General features: G+C 35.9%; 1 protein-coding gene across 6 annotated transcripts in view; it reads right to left on the bottom strand.

Moving 5' to 3' along the window:
• The window catches only part of DENND1A (DENN domain containing 1A), a 190,604-nt gene that overhangs the window by 58,484 nt on the left and 112,114 nt on the right, over window positions 1–20,006 (bottom strand). For all 6 annotated transcript variants that reach the window (XM_032200166.1, XM_032200169.1, XM_032200167.1 and 3 more), the window contains exon 13: window positions 14,600–14,725. In XM_032200166.1, coding sequence (XP_032056057.1) covers window positions 14,600–14,725 — 126 coding nt within the window. The remainder of the gene's footprint in view (window positions 1–14,599; window positions 14,726–20,006) is intronic.

Below are 20,006 nucleotides of genomic sequence, written 5' to 3'. Positions count from 1 at the left end.
GTTTTTGTTTCTGTTTTTATAGTGGAATGAGAACAATTAAAACAATGAGAAGTCACTCCCTACCCACCTCCTTCAAATTGTCTGGGAGACCTCTTCCTGCAAAAAACTCTACAAGATTGTCCAGCACGCAAAGTATCTTCCAATATTCAAACAACCGGATTAGACATTTTGTGGGGAAAATGTGCAAAAATGCTGTCTGTAAGCAAAAGGTAGGTATGTTTAGCTATTAGGATAAGTATGTGCAGGTGTCAGAATTAAAGAGAGGAAGAGCACAATGTAACTATATTGTATTGTCATCAGTGATGATAAAGTTTGTTTCCCCAAGGTCTAACTCACCACCACAACTATGTATGTCCCAAGCTTGGTCGTTAGAGACAACAAAAAATGTACAGAGGAGGGATTCCAAAATTTGACACTATTTCTGCATTGTTTTAATGTTCCTGACAAGTGCTCCATTGTTTCTTAGCCATGTACACACTTCATTTCAGTAATTAGCTGTCAGAGAGGGCCCAACAGCAACTTAGCGTTGTCTGCTCAAATCATATTAATGAAATGCAATCCACTCAAATGTCCTGAATGCATATCTGTAATTGCATTAAATAGAGAGGCTGGGGACATCAGCAAACTTCAACTTCTGAACATGGCATTACGATCAAGCGCGTTAATCCGTTATTTCCTAGGGATTTGACAACCAACTAATACTGAAGAGCTTCCTGTGCAATAATAAGGACTGATGTTCCAACATTATTTTGATTTTTTTAAACCATAAAAAGTGACTTTTTAGACTCTAGGATATCAAAGTAAAAGCTGTATGTAATATTTGTGAATACAACACCTTTAAAGGCGGGGGGGACACATTTAAAGGCGAGGGGGGGAACCTGCAGGTTGCAGCATCATGGAAGTAGTTTCTATGTTTAGAAATTCAGCATCTGCACATTAAAACTAAACGTAGGATACTCAGGATACACTGAGCATACGAAAAATTAAGTAAACCCCAAGATCCTTATCAAATACATAGGCTTTTAAAGCTTCCTATGTGACTATTATGATAAAAGTCCCCACAGAACACAAAATGCAATCCACTTCTGTTTGCAAACTGATACTTGCTAGTCAAATTATTGTATGATCTTCTTTTTCATGCTCTTCATCACCAAAGACTTTTCCAAAAAAACGGTTTTGGACAAGATGAAAAACAAGAAAAACATGTAGTGGAAGTGTCCTGTGGGTATAAATAGATTTTGGAAAACTTTCATGTCAGTTATGACTGCAAAATTGCTATTTAAGTTTAATTAAAATTGAGCACAATAAGCTATGGTGAGATAACGGATGGGAAATGTAGCTTTAGGGCAGAGTTACAATGCCTAAACCCTGGCTAGTAGTGATCCTTTTGTTTTTTTCTGTTTGGCAACTACTCTCAAGATTTCTGAAACATCTTAATTATAATGATCCACAGAAATTCACAGAAGAGAACAGTGCTGCATTTGAGTTAACTCAAGATCTGCAACATATGTCAAATAGATGAGATACTCAGTGCTGCAGTAGGATCTAGTCTTTAATTTCACTCATGTTCATACCCATCTGTAAAAAAAACTAGTATCTTTCCTCACACATGTAGAAATTCTTTGAATACTGTTTCTCTCCATAGTTGAGGGTAGCAATCAAATCCTGTGGCACAAAGACCTCCCAAAGCCTTTGGAACAACTTTGACTCAAGGAAATCTACACTCCTTATCAGAGAGGGCTTCTTTGCTCACACTAGAAACTCCTCTAAGAAAGCTGGAATGCAATTTAGTCAAGATGTAAAGGAGAACGCATGATTAAGTGACATTTAGAAGAGAATACATACTGCAAACATTCACCTAAAATCCCCAAATGAGGAGAGATGTGACATATATATGTTTTTAAAATTTTGATTACCAAGTCCTCCCTACTAATTGGAAAGCTATTACTTCAAAACAAAATGTAGCTCCAGTTTTAATAGATACTTTCAGGGAAAATATTTACATGCATGTTACAACTAAAAATTTACCTTAAGCATGAACTTTGTTGCTTAGATTCAGCTACTGTAACGACTAATATAAAAGAACCCAACACTTTCTGAATGATGCTGGTTGGTGCTTTTAATTACAGTGAATAAACTGCAAAAGTATCACCAACACAGCCAAACAGCATTACTTGCTGTCACTCCACAGAAATGAACTCTACTCACAAAATTCTATTGCAAGAGAGAATACAGCCATTTATTTATTTATTAATTTTTAGGCAAGTAAGGTAATGACAGCATTCCTATTCTTTGACCGCCTTCAAGTGCTGAGTATAAAATGGATGTATATATAAGAAGAAAGCATCTTAGATAAGAATATTCTTTATATCTCATATATTCTTAGTGGACAATTTAGTTGACAAATGAACTTTACCTACACAAGTACAGGCAGATCCTTTAAGGAAGGCAAATTAATCACATTTGTAATCCTTACAAATTGCTTTCGTTTTCACCATTAATCCTCTCTAAGAACAAACGCTCTAGAGATACAGATTTTAACTACTGCTTTGAGAGCTTCACCAAAATAATTATTTTTTACATCTTTGATTTTCACTGAACAGCAGGACTGAGCAATGTTCGTATAGCATTTAGAGTTTTTAAAGTGCATTCAGAGCAAAGACATGCCGCCTTCATTTCTATATTACTTTTTAAGAATCTAGTAACGTTTAATGCTAAATAGCATGCTTCAAGAGAGCAATGTCAGTAATAAGCTTTACTAGTTTAGAACGAACAACATATATGTATGTACACAGAAAACTGGCATATGGTTCTCACACAAGATTTACTATAAAATTTCTTATTTTATAAATCACAAAACCAAATACTACACCAGAAATTATTCAAAAGAGAGATACATTAGGGACACAAAAGTAACCTTTAAGGAGTTAAATTGTCCTCAACTACAAGTCAAGTTGAAACTTATTTAATTAGGTTCTGTATTTGAAAAAATGAAATAAATTCTTTCATTAACTAAACCAAACTCCCTTAAAGGCAACAATATGTTCCCTCTCTGTCAGGACAGAGCGCAATGAAATCTTTATTTTAATTGGGGTTAGCTACGGGGCCATTTGGCTTCAGATGCTTTGTTTATCAGCCCTAAGCTTTACAGCTTAGCCAGTACTTGAAATATTTTACTACAGAATGATTTCATTAAAAAAAAAAAAAAAAAACTCTTCCAAGTAGTTTTATATAGAGATCATTTTAAATGTGCATTTCAAAAATTGGAAGTCCAAGCCAAAGGTATCTCGAAAGAAAACACTGATTTCCTTTGACGTTATTGTGATGCAGGTCTCCCTTACAAATGCCTGTTTTAATGGTATCTGCATCGTGCCCTTCCCTGAGCAACCCAGCAAAGATGCGGCTGTAGAACAATGGCTCTCCATGGCGATGACTACAGCAAGGCAACCAAACACCTAATTTTTGTCCTTCATCACAACCACACTTTTTTTTTTTTTTTTTTTTTTGCAGACAATGTTTCAGAACCCCTAGCATTGTGCAGATTTACATTTCATACCTAACCAGGGCTGCAGGAAATGAGGAAGACCTTCTGCATGCATAAGAACTCAGACAAACCTCTTGTAAAAATAAAAAACATGCTTTATATAAAACTCACTGCAGTGCACAGCCCACTTTCCTTTTTTATGTACATCTTTGAACTTCTAATGCGAAGACCCTGTGATCTGAAAAGCTTTGAGTTGATCATGCTTATTTTAATTCAGTTTTAAAACAAAGAAAATGAATTCTTATTAAGTAGGTGACGCTTCTTCTCTATATTAAACCAATTTACAAATATTATTCAACTTCAGTAACATAGTTACTGAAAATACTCCAGAAAACAGTTATCACAAGAATGGACAGTGAACAGGAACTCTACAAAAGCATAGCACTTGTTCATTTCAAACTGCAGCTAAAAATCAATGAAAGAATCCTGTTTTATTGTGAGCATGAAGCATAGACTGAATTTTGGATTTACTTCTGAAACCTCCAAGCCTTACTGTTTCTAAAAATAAAAATCTCCAAACCTAATTTCCACATATGAAATACAGTATTATGATATTTTCATATTCTCTTCTTCTATCACTAAAATTTGATCTGTCAAAGACAGACTTTCTCTTTTACAGTATTTTAAGAATTGTTTCATATAATTCCTAGCTGTTTCCCAGAGGATAACAGCTACTTGCTACTAGCTATATACTTGTTACATACTAGACCAAGCTACGTAAATTAAGAAATAAACGCTATGCCAATACTATTTTACTAAGTCCAGTTTAAGAATTTTTTCCTTGATTTTTAAAACAAACTTACTGTTTTACTTTTGTTCTCAGCAATAAAAGCATTGCTGCCAAATCTGACAGAATAAAGTTTAACTTAAACAAGGCACTGATTTATGTGCTTCATGTTTATGCTACCTTAAACCTTATTATTTGTAGGTATATATATATTTATATTTAGTGTTGACAGCCATACATTTTTCTCTAGATAGCTTTTTGCATATCTTCTCTGTACTGTTCCCTTGTGAGAACTATAATGAAATGAGCTGCTTCTGCAACTTCTCAGCAGGTATTTTGATTTCAGAGTAATCACAGTTTTCTCTACAATCTTTATACAATTTATGTCCTGATCATCTAACAAATAAGTAAAAGACTTAAATTGACATCAATATGTATACTTTTCTCTAACAATGCAAACTAATTGTATATCTCAAAACAAGAAAAATGTTTATTCAAAAAAAAATAAATCTAGTGAATATACCAACTATTGAGTTCAAAGCAAAAACACCACATGTGTCTAAATAAATATCAAGGAAGTGTCAGAGGTAAATGAGGAGAGACCAGGTGAAATGTGTGTGATGTGTTAATTGTATTCAAAAAAATAATAGAGGCAAGACAGAGAAGCTGAACTTCCAATTATCATAATGGTATCTACTTCACAACACATTTTCAAACTTGAAAGAGACATTTTAAACCATAGGAATTCTGAGTAGAATACCTCCAGCTGTGTTCTGCATAAATCTTGTACACTGTACATACACAGTTTATTTAAATACCAAGTAAAGTTATGACTTACAAAATGCATATTTCAGTCACAATAGAATATCTGTCATTGCCAAAAGTTACTCATCATTCAATGAAAGGAACAGAAAACAACAAATTAAATTAGAAAAAGATATGAAAAGAAGGAACCGTTTTATTTGATGTGTTACTAGACTGAAGTTGTTTGTTGTTTAAGGAACAACATATTTATCAGCCCTCTGCAGGGTTTACATTTTAGATATAGAACAAAGAAGAAAAAGGTGGTGGTCCTCATTGCTGAAATTATTTTTGCTTATATAACATTCTGGTCATAAGCCAGAATTTATCTTTTACTACTGCTCTGTCCATACCAAAATCAATATATTTGGGAAAAAAGCTGCCTAATTCTCCAATGATATACACAAGACAAAGCAAACAAGGGGTTTAGTCCCATTCCATATCCTCCCCTCAGAAACCCCACGCAAGTAATGAGTACAAGGTGAACACCCAGGACTGCAGTACCCCTGTCCCTCCCCAGGACTGCAGTCGAGGTGACAGCATGCACACTACTGAAGCTTCCTTCACATGTGATTTTGCTAAGCCCCAGGGCAGTATCAGAATACCTCAGTGTGATGCTGAAGAAAAGTACCTCTGAATGAGAGCAGGTCTCCTATGCTGTCTGTCACAGCAATCAATCACACTGAACTGTCAATTATGCCAGGCATACAAATGTCTCATTCTGTCTTTAAGCCTGTAACTTTTTAGGCTTTAACAGAATGAGCTCTACCACTTATCTATGCAAATCATTACAAATAATGTTGATTTACTGCCTTTCCCTTTATTTAAATATCCCTTTTTGTACTAGAAGCTTATGTTCCAAATCATACACAATCTGTAATGTGCATGGTGAAAGCCCAGAACAGCCTTTTTCTGTTATTAAGCTCTATTAGTTTGTTCCTAACCCAATTAAATATTCTAATTTTTATTATTATTCCATCAAGTTTGCCTGCTACTGAGGTCTACTTCAGAAATCTAAAACCCCAAATTTTTTCTACCATCCTCTTTCATGGGCTACTTTCTGTTGAAATTTATAGCTGCTCACACTAGTGAGAATGTAGATTTTCACCTGCCTGAATGGTCTTTTGTAGTTTGTTGTTGTTTTTTCTAATACAAAATGCAACTTATTCATAGCTCATTTAAAAAACACACACTCACTGAGTGCCTTACACAGAAGACAAATTCAATGGTCCTGTTATTTTATCCTTGGTGTTTGTTTACTTGCTTCATTGTTCTACTCTAAGTCCCCTGCGCTTTATTAGTTCAGGAAATATCTTCAACTTTTCCTGCATGGCGGCATTTGCACACTGCTTCATTGCTTGCTGAGGCTGTGCACTCTCAATTATAAGTAAAGTACCAGGAGAAAACACAATAAAAACAAAGGCTAAATGTAAGTCAAAAACAAAAGCTTGAAACAAATTGAGGAGAAACAAAAACAAATGTAGAAAATGGTACAAAACCCAGAGAACCTGGTGTGAAAGGCACGGAGGAATAATTTATCAGCTGAACGTACAAATCCTTCCACAGTAAAGCTGAAGTATCATGGTTCTTTCTGCTCCTCACTGTAAACCTTCCCTGGTAATGGGAAGATTTAGAGGCTTTTGAACAAAGATACTTTTATTTCTCCAGCACCAACACAGAAGACACCCAGAGTGACCTTCCCCAGTCTGATGGCTGAACATATCATTTCTACCGAGGCTGCAAAGTTACTCATACAATGAAACACAAGATTCACAATGCTCACACAGTCCAACAAAGATAACACAGAAACTTAAGCGTCAGCATGTAACAGGTAAACACCGACAACCTCAAGAGCAGTCTTGTGAGCACCAGCCCTCTGACAACCACATGCAAAGGAACTTAACGTTCCATCTATCGCTGCTGCTAGTGCACTACAAGCTGCACAAAACACGATCCTTACCTTGGACAACGTTTCCAGACTGAAGTACAAAACCACCCCCATTCTACCTATATTTTAATTTTATTTTTGTTTTTGAACTTACATGCCCCTGACATATTAAGACAACTTTGGTGAAAGGGAAGGATCTACTCTGTATACAATGCATACCTTTAAAACTTACATGTGGGGAAAATAAAAAGCTATACAAATGGTGGCTACATAGGTAAGAAAGCAACTGAGATGTGGCAATTACTGGGAGTTGGAAACAACTATTTGCTCTACCACTGCATAACTTAAAAAACATTTTACCATGGCAACAATCACACTTCATAGTGGATAAAGCATCGAATGCTACAAAGCCTTTTCAAAGCACATTATGCACCAGTACGTAACGTGCACATTTCCATGTTCCTGCACACATACTCCCAACAAAATTTCTGTTTGGACTCATCTACCATTTGCTTCTTTACCCTGTACCACATGCCATCGCTTCTTTTCTGACCTCTGTCCCACTCAGATCTCTGGGCGCTGGCATCGTTAAAGGAATCAATAGTGCTAGTCTGAGCAAGGGGCTGGTTGTAAAATAATACACTAATCTTACGTCAGGCCATCACGCTGCTGCTTTGATGTCTTCCTGAGAAACGTATCAATTTGTGTTACAGGTATCACCGTACTACTTATGAATCCCTGAAGCTTAAATCCTATCTGGTATAAGAAACCAAAACAGCTGAGTAAACTATCCTCTTCGAGCACTTTGAGGCTCCCGCTGCTGGGGCACACACAAATAACCATGGAACTAATCTCTGCGTAGCACCTGGGTAACAACACTGATTCTGCAAGAAAGGGGCAGAACTGTGAAAGCGTTACCACTCGCTCCATTTGTGCTTCTGCAGACTCCATAGCTAACTTGGATATCCCACTTCAGTTTTTTTCCTATCAATGCAAAGATGATGTATATACTACATAGTCCAAGATCTTGAAATCTCTAATGAATTTGACAGAAACAAGTTATCATCTACACTTAGCACGCTGCATAGAGTATTCTGCAGAAGACCACAATCTAGAACATCTTCCTTGGTCAAGAGTTTAAACAGAGGTACAAGAGCAATGCCTTTCCTAGGAAGCACATGCAGTTCTTGGCCAGTGAAGATACCAAGACAAAGGACAGTTGCACAGAGGAACATTGGTGCTTTCATTACAGTTAGCTATAGTACCATGGACAGGACAAGAGCAATAACCTACGTGAAGAAGACTCTCCAAAGATTACAGTGTTTCGCAATGTCTAAACCACACTCTTGTCTACTTCATAAACAACCAATTAACTACACCTCAGAAAGTCTGGAAAAGCTGTGGAAGCAGAAAAGCACATTAACTCTGTCCTCTGAAATTTTCTGCTTAATCTAAGGTGGAACTCTAAAGAATATTTAAGTTAAATTTAAACCAATTCAATACAGAGCACTTAAAGTTAATCAGAAATTATCCAGTTACACAACAAATGGTTGCTCAGGCTGATAAACCTGATTAAGATTGATAAACTAATCATGAAGGCATAAAAGAAATTAATGGAAAATCATGAAAAAGATTCGCTTCATGGAAAAGATTCACTTATTGTCAGTAATTCCCAAGGCATTCAAGTTTGTACTGATTTCTATTTGAAATTCTCGTTCAATGTGAAAGCTGCAGGTTATACAGAATAATACAACTGTCTTACACTAGAAATATCATCCACTGGCAGAATCACCGTAACACCACTAGTTTCTTCGAATAGCTCTGCTTCATTATTAACATCTTAACGCTTCAGTAAGTTCCCAACTACTATTCCATATGTTTTAAACGTAATTGAAACACAACAATGGATGTTTCAAACCACAACAACATATTTCCTTAGTTCGATACAGGGAGGCAGATGATTTTATTCTTGTTGGAGACATCACAAAACAGAACAACAATATTTTCCAGGAATCTGCAAAAGTTAGTTACTGGCCATAACTTCTCTGACCAAAAGCAAATATTCAATACAAATGTGTGTGTGTACGCACACACGCATCTCAATAAGATGTGAATCAATAAGATACTAAAAACATTTTTCTATATATTTTTCATTCCAACATTAATTTAATAACATCCACACGAAAAAAATAATTACACTTTTAATACAATCACAGCTCCATTTACCATCTTGCTCCCCACTCCTTTTAAACTTGCTTTGTTTAGAAACAGAGCAGAGCTTGATAGTTAACACCGTTATTACTTCATTCTGATTCATTTGCCAACAGGGAGAAGGGCCTCTCAAGGAGAGCAAAGAAATAAAGGATTTCATCGGGCAGACTTTGAGAGAAGGGTGTGAGCCAAATAATAAGGAATACAGTTCTCACTACAAGTATTGCAACTATATTAATTATTTCACCCCCTCAGAGACATTGCCACAAATTAAAAGACTGGCACATACTGGGAGTATGCACAGGTGTTGCCACTGAATAAATCCAGTATAAGATATGGAAATTAGGAATAACTAACATATTCACAATCCAGCAAAATCGGATCTATATGGATTATATAAATGAGACAAAGGTCTAGCTTTGGGTAATATGACAATACAAGCAAGAAATCGTTTCACAAAGAATGCAGAGTTCATCACCCTAGTGGCTAGATTAATAAAGCCATAATCAACCAGATCAGCCCTTTAAAAAGAAATGATGGCATCACGATTCAAATCCAAATGCACACCAAAATCTTTCACATAGATATGTCTTTTCAGTTGCGTATCAGAAATAAAACAATTTACTTCATTTCACATTGCATTACATATACCTCTAACTTCAGTATATCACGTATACTGAGTCATGAAAAAGATACCTAATTCTGCAGTATCTGCAGGTAATAAGGAGTTATCAACTCAAGACAGCAAAGTTGAAAACTACCTGCAGGAGCACTTAGCTGCTGATATCTGCTTGTATTATTAATGTTAAAATTAGGTCCCCTTATCCATTAAAAAGTAGCAGCACTGCAAAAGAAAATGATAGAAAATTTCACTTTACAGTGTATTTATAGCAATGAAATACGGACAGAAGGAACCAAGATATGGAAACTGAAATACCTGTTCAGATAATACAGATTCTTTAAGTGCAAGTAAACAAGCACTTCAAATCTGTCAGGGGAAAAAAAAAAAAAAAAAAAAAAAAAAAAAAGGAAAAAAGAAAAAAGAAAAAAAGAAAAAAAAAGAGTTATATTCCTCACACATAATGCCTGTTGCAAAGTTCACTGCAGTGACCACATATCCGAGGAACAGACAGCAAAGCTTGTCATTGGAGAAGACTGTATGTCAAGCCTGGAGTCTGCTGTTAAACTACGCTAGGTGAAGAAAAGGATCTAATGTGGCTTATGTTACCTACACACTGGCATGACAAACCTAAAACCAGTTGATGCTATTCTATCATACCCTACATGCTACCGCTTGTAGTGAATCTTCGGAGTGAGCTTACCTTTATCACAGATGTTACGATGTTTCTTAACAAAGATTGTCTGTGAAAGAAAACCAATGAAACGTTGTCTCTAACCACTAGGTGTCAGCAGAAGAAAGTGCACAGTCAACAACTTGGATGCAGTTAACAGGTCTCATTTTTCCTCCCCAGTTACCAATATACACAACTCTTAAGTACTGCAAACCACCTTTACATACAGACAATAATTATACTGATATTTCTACTGCAGATGAGTTGATTTTGTGAGCTAAATAATTAAAAATGAAAAAACATTCCTTCCACAAACAGCAAAAAAATAGGAATTTTAAAAAAATTATTCAAGTGAAGAAAATGCTCACAATGGTGTGTCATTGGTAAAGATTTAAGTAACATTCTTAAAATTAACAATCTGCATCAATACAGCCAAAGTAAACACACTGCTTCTAATGTGTTTTATTGTACTTAATAGCAAGAGGTTGTGGAGACCATAAGTACACCACATGTACTAGGTTCACTTCCATACTTCCAATCTGGCTTAAAGCAATTTGCAGAAACACCTGCACACAGTAGGAAACACAAATGAATCAGTTATTTTGTGACATAAATATTTCTGATTACAGTTGCAGTTTCTATTAGCTGGATATGTGTTTCCATGCAAAAACTCTAGCTACTGAAGTCCTCAGGAAGTTCACAGTAGCAGCAACTCCTTCCTTGTCAGTGTACTGGTTTGAAAATTCACTGTTACCTTATTATCTTTGCATTAGAAGCTCCCAAAGAGAGTAAGACTTCCTAATATGCTTAAATATAATATGAATTTAAAGTCTGCTCCATGACACATTCTGGGCCTACACAGAATAATGAAAAATAACTTCACACCATTTATCCTGGAAAGTCAACTCACACCAGATGAGATGGTCTACATAATTAAATTGCCTTATGAAAACTATGAAAGGAGGCAAAGCTGCTGCTGCTTTGAATTTATTTCCTAATTATCAATAATTTTAAAGCAACAGTCAGATTTCTTGAGTTACAGGGCATCAAATGCAACAAACTACATCATGTGCAGCATTGCTTATGTACTATACTTACAAGAAGATGTGAAGGCAATAAGAGAAAAAAAATCACAATGGAAACACTTGAAAATATCGTGTGTTCTTCTCCTATAAGCTACATCTTCTATTTACTTTTCTATTTGTCTCAGACATAAAGATTCTATTTGCAACTGCTTATTCTGTAAGTTTCAAAAACATTTTTTCAATTTTTTAAAAAAAGTAAAGGATGACACCCACTGTGGTCTTTGTAGATTCTTATGTATTAATGGTTATCAACCTGTACACACCTGAGTATTCCTCCACTATTGAACAAGAAACTCATTTCATATGGAACGATCACAATTGTGTATTGTAACTCATTTGAACACCTGTTAGTATATTACCACACACACAGTAATCTGAGCTGATCAGATGACAAGAAGAAACAAACATAACTACTGTGCAGAAAATCACATTATGTGAGAGCAGAGAATACTGCAAGTATTCTGCAAGTGCGGCACCCAGAGAACAGCACACCAGAAAACATAGTGCTTTAAGTTCCAGGATGCATTACAAATTGTCAGTTACGATGCTTTGGAATTATTGCATTTTCTTTTGTGAAATTAGCAAGGACATTTTCTAATAGCTTTGCGCACTATATGCTATTGTTTGGAGTTTTGCTGCACCTTCTTCAGAATACACTGTCCAAGGGTTTTGATCTAACTTTTATATGTGATGTTCCCAACAGCAACAATAGTCTCTTACTAACTGCATTCACTGTTGACATATTCTAAAATGGAAGAGAAGTGTATGGCAGTTGTGTGACCCACCCAATACCTTACAGAGTATCCGTGACAGAACTGGAAACGGAATGAAGGTTAGTTGATCCTGACATGTTCAGTACATGAAACACTTGCCATGTTTTGCAAATTACCTTTATATAAATCTTTATATTGCAATTTATAAGCAGAAATTAGACTTTTAATTTATAACATGACTTTTGAAATAAAACTTTGAAATTTTCCACTTCCCGATTCTTAAAATGAGATTTTATGATACGTATGTGCAATCGTATTTACATGTTTTCTTTGATGGAATCATAAGCGAACTAAACAACCTCTGCTTCCTCAGGTTAGCTGCAATTTCTAGAGAAGTGCCATTGTCAAATGATTTTGAATGTTCATCTTTAGCATTCAGCCTTCAAAATACCAGATGGTATTTCCAGAAAAGCAATTTAAATTTTTATTTTTCTTCATAAATCCCTTAGCTAGTTAATCTCACACATATCCAGGCAAAGCATACACCAATATTCCCAGAGTTGCCTGGCAACTACTGGGAGGAGCATCAGAGCACAAGAAGGCCTGCGTAAAGGATGGGAAGTCTCCCTGACATCTTTGTTATATATGTGGACAACGGTTTAAATATCTGCCATTATTTCACCTTAAATACTTCAAAAGCAAAACACTTATACTCAACTATATGCACACACGCCAATGCAATTTATTTTTTCCACACACACTATGTGCACATCTCCCCAGTAAGAAGTGGAAGGAATCACGCTGGCTTCAAAAGTTGCTTTGAACCCCGAATATTACTTCTTGGAATAATGCTTATTTAGTGGTGATAACTGGACTGTTTAAAATTCAGACTGAACTATTTTTCCCTTTGTCTTTAAAGATAACGTGTAAAACAAACTATAACAATGAAGAGACTTTAGTGATGGAAACATCCTCAAACAAACAAACAAAAAACACCAAAAAACTACATCAGCAGTCCAACTTCATTTCTTTTAACATAAAGATTAAAATTAGGTTTATTAATGAAGAGATCTGGTGTGCAGACAAATAATCTTCACAGAAAAGCAGAACGCAAAATACACCTTTTCTCAAACAGTAAGCCTTCATTTTTCCTCCATTCATTTAGCCTCCCCACTTACACTCAGAACTCATCTTAGCAACTCCCAATGGCATTCAAGTTTCTCTTCTGCCTCCAGAAGTTTGCAGATGAGATGACAATATTAAGGTAAGAGTATTTTTCCCCTCTACAGAGATTTCCTGAAGCAGACATTGGTCTAAGCAACAGTAGTTCAATTAAGCCTTTGAACACCAGACTGGGATTTATCACTACATTTGACTTGAACGTTGCATTGGTATTGCATTGGTTTCCCTTGATTTAGAAATAGGTAGGGAAACAAAAATACTTGGAAAATTCTGAAAATACTCCATGCATTACTCCAATACAGTTAGTATTTTTAATTCCCCCTCCTTGATTTTCTGGGACATATCTCATGAATTAGACCTGAATGTTCATCATACCCTTTACCTTGTCTTTCTCTAACAGTTAATGTACACACTTCACTAGGAACCTCCTACATAAACTGTAGCCAAATTGGAATGTTACAAAGCATGAGGAAATACATGATTTTGGTTGGACTGACTTCTACCGAAATCCCTGAAGTAAGCCTGGAGCACATGCCTCACTAGAAGCAATAAAACTGGGATCAAGCACTGAAAAGAATTTCCCCCACTCAGATGGAACTGAATCGTTGCTAACTAGGGATTAACTTTAAACTAGAAGCGTAAGACTGAATTTTCCCAACAGTGATTTATCATCAGTGGTTAAAACTGCAGATAGTCCTTATATTTCTGTAAAAGCTCAATTTCTTTACTAATTTTTTATGTCCTTAAACTCCAAGATTCCACAGGCTTTCATGTTTCAAATTTACGCATATATTGCGTACAAATAAACAAATCTTTTATTACCTTTAAAAACAATATAATGAATACCCAGGTATTGCAGTGAGAGAAAAAGGTGAACTCTGCATTAGCCTCTTGTAATCATTAATGTTTTTAACAAATTTCTTCTAATTTAATTATTTTCTAAAAGAAGTAACATCTGTCCCCCTCCATAAGAGTTTTTCTCCTTATGTGATCTATCATTTGTTGCATCTCTTTCTTTTTTGGAGGCTTGAACACTGTTTCCAGTAATGGTCAAACAGACAGCCACAATATCAACTTTAGCAAGTGGATTATACAACGTGAATCCCTGTTATCTTCCCCCTCTCCTGCTATAGATGCTTACTAATTTCTTACTTACAGGTTCTATTTTCAGCGCATTTCTGTAGCTCCCAAAGAAAGATGCTTGTGCTTTTAGAAATGCTCTTGCAACACCATCTCCAGTGGTTGTAGAGACTTTCTTCAATCTGCTCTTTAGTGCAGAAACCTGAAATCACATAACCAATTTAGATTACTCTCATATCACAAAGCTTAACACTTTGGGACACAGCTAGAAGTAAAAGCTCTCACCACAGCAGCAAATTGTAACAAAAAGAGACACTGTGAATTCAGACCTGAATTCTTCTGTCCTAAAATCATTACTCTCTCATCTAAATTACGATGGATTCTATTCAAAAACCAATAGGAAGATAAAAGCTTCATTTCAACCTTCTCTCCTACTTAAAACGGGCCACTAACATGCTGGTAGGTACTATTTTACAGTTAGCCCATGAAATTCTGTGTCATTCTTGATTAGAATCCAGGAAAGAATTTTAGCTAAATTAATTAAAACTTCAGACTAATAAGGATCTACTATTTTTTTTTTTTTTTTACTGATATCAAAATGAAATTTAATAGTGAAAAAAAAAAACACACCTTCTCTTGCAAATAGAATTCTACAAGTATTGTACATGCACCTCAGAGAGCTGGCACAGAAACTCTTCTAACCAGGCCATCCATCACCAACAAAGCTAAGCTATTTAAAGAAAAAACTCCAAAGGTCTTGAAAATTTGCTTATCACAAGCATATGCCATGTATTTTAGGGGTATATTCCCTTGTATTTTAGAGACTTAATGCAAAATAACGAGTTTTATTTATGCCTTTGGCAGGTTCCCTTGGCCTGCACCTAGCTGCCCACCCAGCCTCTCTCTCACTCCCCACCTCAACAGGACGGGGGGGAGAAAACACGATGAAAAGCTTGTGGGTTGACATAGAAACAGGGAGATCACTTACCAATCACCATCACTGGCAAAAATGGCGAAAATTAATTTAATTTAGCCTCTTCCTCAGGCTCAACTCCGCTCCTTCATTCCCCACTCCTCTACTTCCTCACATGGCACTGGGGTTCAGTCAGTCCGTAACAGCCCTGCTTCCACCCCTTCCTCCTCACGCTTTTCCTCTCTAGTAAGGGTTTTGCCCTTTCTTAAATACGCTTTCCCAGAGCACCGCCGGCCCTGCTAACGGGCCCAGCTGCAGGGCTGCTGTGGAGCTGGCTGGAACCGGCTGGAACCGGCTGCGTCCAGCACAGGGCAGCCCCGGCCTCTCCTCACAGAGACCCCTGCAGCCAACCCCTCACCAGACACCCAGCGCAGCGCAGGAAACAAAACCCACAATTTTAAAGAAGTCTCAAATTAACGATGACATTCTGTCCTTCAAAACAGTCAACATGAAGGTTTTTTCTTCCTGTTTCTCCAAAGATCTGAACCACCTGTGTGTTGGATGATTCTTCTCTTAACCTTCGTAGCCCGTCCACTCCCACAGTGGAGCTGTTTAATTACCTCAGCACTCTGAGGTGCACTTCAGATGAACACAGCTGCCCCATTACCTTTTACACAAAGACACTTACCAGTCAAACCTTGGCAGATATTACACAAATTCATTTCTATGCAGACAAAGTTAAAATTACCATGATCCAGGTTACCTGAATATTCTTTGCTTTCTGTGTTTGCCCAAGGCTTAAGTTTTAAGGCTTATCCAATACTGTTCTCTGTACTTCAGAATTTCTCATACATGCAAGAAGGTTCGTGGCTTGATATCTCTTTTCTAATACTTTGAGCTCAGTAACTACTGAAGTAAGGTTGTGTATCTATATATTATTGTTAGTGACAGCATTTTTCTTTTCCAAACACAAGCTGTGAAAAGAGATGAAAAACCTTTCAAAGACTTAACATCAAGCTTGCTGTGTCTGTGCTGCAGCAGTTATGGGTTTGTTAAATCATTAACAAATAGTTATGTCAGCAGCAATTTTTTAGTATTGGAGACAGAGACAGAACAAGATACATTTTCAAGACAGATCGTACAGAACACAGAGAAATACAGAAAAAGCAAGCTGGGCATTCGTTCTTGAAATAAATTCACCTGTTTCTTTTAGAGGACATGGTTGCATAATGTGCAAAGCTCAAGAGTGATGGGATATCTTATGCAAAAGGCAGGAAGAAGTAAGAAATTTCAAAAGAAAAGCAGAAAACCAGGAAGCTCCTGGTCATCTTGATTTGCAGAAGAACACGACTCCACAAATACCCATATTATGAATTTAACAGAAATAGTTCTATCAATAATCAGCAACTCTTCCTTATAACTCAAATGTTTTTCTGAAAAACTCCATCAGGCCAGCTATATACTTCACACTACAAAAGAGACATCATAGGAGTATTTATATTTACAAAGTCAGGAAATTCTGCTCTAGGGAACACAACTAAATGTATTTCTGAGAATATGAACAATATCTCAAAATACACACTCATCGTTCAAACGTTCACATTAATTTCCAAGACCTTTCCACACCCCTCCTCCACCTTGTAACAAAAAACTTATTCCAGGATCATTCACATCTCCAAAATTGTAAGAAATAAGCTTTTCTGCCTCAGGGTTTTGCTATCAGCCTGCCCTTTAGTAAATTGGTTTTACTGAACAACTGCTCAAGTGCTTCAGTTTTACCCCTCCTGTAAGTACATCTCTCACTTGCTCCTTCAGTAGTTTGAGATTTGTGGAGGGCACTAAAGTGACTCCTCATCTCGCTGTATAGGTTTTAAATATATAAATATGGATATTTCTGATTGTGTTTACTAAAACAGTTCAAAAGAGATTTGCTTTCACTTCTTTCTTCATCTTCTGTTGTAGAAGGATTTTCATTACAACTATTCAGTACAACAGAAATAATCAAGAACATGTCCAGTATTGTTTATAAATCTGAATGCTGTGGCTTATGCCAATGATCCATGCATTAATGAGCCTATAAGCACAAGTTGACATAATACAGACTTATTACAGATAAACAGATTTATTATTTATAGATAAACAGATTTATTGGAAGGTCTTCCATGTCCCAAAATCAAGCTTACTGCTATTCAGTGAGATAATATCTCTCAAGGAGCTCTGTTATTCTCAAAACGTAACAGCTTAATCAGATTTTCAACATGTTTGAAGTTTGTTAATTTCCATGTTTTTAAGGGGTCTGATGATAGTTGTAGTGATGAAATATAACTTTATTTCCTGTATTTGCTTCAGTTAACCATTTAAAGGTAGTTCTTAAAAATGCAATGAAGTGTCTATATCTCTGAGTACCTTCCAAATCCATCCCAAACCTTTTTCAGTGATTTTCTTTAACAATTCCTGTGAAGAATTTGCCATCTATATAGGAAAAAAAAAAAAAAAAAGACTCCATTCTCAGTTGCGCAACAAACTAAAAGGTCAGAAAGCTAGTTACAGCCTTCTACTCCACAGAAGTAGAATAGTGATAGGTTTTTTTGGTAATTCCTTAGGCTTTCAGATCATTTGTTTTCATGTAAGACTAAATCTAACACTACATGATGTCTGTTTTATATACATACACATTTACTCTTTCAATCAAGTTTTTTGCAATAGGGATTTTATTTTTATTTATTTATTTATTTATTTATTAAATCGATGTTAACAACAACATATTGTTATTCTGAAGAAACTAGTAAGTTGGAAGAAAAAATTTTAATTTTCACTCTGGGATCAGTTAATACATAAGAAATTACACTACCCAAGCAGAATTCTGATTTTTTTAGAATTATGTTTTTTTCCTGTCTAAAGAAGTAGTAGTACTTTTATAAAAATAAGACTGTGACCACTCAATATCAAGATTATTTCTAGCCAAACAGACACATATACATACAGTCTACCCTTAGAGTGTTTTTAAAGAAGATTTTTATACTTCTGGCAGTTCAGGTTTAAAGGTCAGATTTAAACTATCACCATGTTTCAAAATGCAATCTGTGCAATGCAGCATAATGAAATGGTTCAGTAAAGGTGCTAGTGGAAATTCTTTTAATTAGGTCCAAGGCTTTTCAGTTGTCAACATGAATAAAGCAAGAAACATTCTATTGCAAACAGTGTAAGAAATAAAAATGGATTCACCTTTAAGAAAATGGTTTTGTTATAGAGTTGCAGTTTAGTACTTCTTGCTCCCCTGAAAGCAGTTAATTTCCCACTAAGTGGAAAAACAGTAACATAGGCTTCCTGCTTGTGGTAACTCGCTAACGAATGGACAGAACTAAATTCCTGACAGCCTAAAATATTCATTGACTAACACAAATGTGCAATACTAAAACAGCCATCAGATATGGAAGATCTGTTTGCTGCAGCCTACCGTATATTAGGCAATGCATCAGTCCTTCATTTAATAAAAAATACAAGTTGACAGAGTGAGCTTATGCTTTATTCCTTGTAATATGAAGCTCTGACTACAACTAAGCCTAGAAGATGACACTTATTTGGAAATACATGATAAATCCATAAGGGTTGCATAAAAAAAATTACTACCCCCTCTTTGCTATTCCTTGCAACACAGACGGTGGTGTAGGAGACTTGTCAGCAGCAGATGCACTTATTGTAATCACAGTCCTTAATAAATCTCTTTTTTTAATATTGACTATTTTAAAGGAAAGTAACTTCCCAGGGTGCTCTCAGGCTGCCAGATTTTCAGCAAGCCATCAGAAGCAGAAGGTGATGGAGGGACAGTTTTTCACATTTCAAATAGTTAATCAGTAACAGTAGTAAACACCTTGATTTTCAGGTACCTGCCCTGAACAATTCAGGAAATCTGACTGCTGGTATTGCTGAGGTAAATCAAGGCAAAGAAATGACTTAATCTGATTCTGCTAGAACTCTCTCAATACTATCCAGCTTCTGTGACACAAACATTAACTGGAAAGACACGTTACTGTAGCCCACGTTCATTTGGATACTAGTAGTGAAGGAGCAATGAATACTTATTCTAGATTGCTGAGAATCAACAGTATAGGTAGCGACATCACTATCATGAAACTTGAACATGACCCAATACTTTAAACTCCAGAATAATCATAGGACTTAAGGGCACTGTTTTACTTCATTTAAAAGGCTGAGGGGAGGAGAGGGGCTTTAAAATATTTCCACTGGATTAATGGATTAATTACCCAATGGCAAATGCATCACACAGATGTTTTTCCTCAATGCTGAATATAGATAGATTTAATTTAGCAAAATAATTTTTGTGTATATTCAGCAGTGCATGAATTACTTACTGTTCACGTTAAGTAGCCGAACTGGCAGAATAGTTTGACAAAACAGCCATTTATGAGAATGAAACTGTTAAAGACATTTTTAGTTTCTCAGATCATAAATGCATCTAATTTAGACTGAGACCCATGGGGAGAGAGACTCCCAGAAACTCCCCATCCTCCCAGGGAAGTAAAAAATAAGAAAAAAGGAAAAAAAAAAA

The sequence above is a fragment of the Aythya fuligula genome, chromosome 19, assembly GCF_009819795.1.
Source record: "Aythya fuligula isolate bAytFul2 chromosome 19, bAytFul2.pri, whole genome shotgun sequence".
Taxonomy (NCBI): Eukaryota; Metazoa; Chordata; class Aves; order Anseriformes; family Anatidae; genus Aythya; species Aythya fuligula.
The sequence above is the reverse complement of the archived record's forward strand: the minus strand, read 5'-3'. Positions and strand labels throughout refer to the sequence as shown.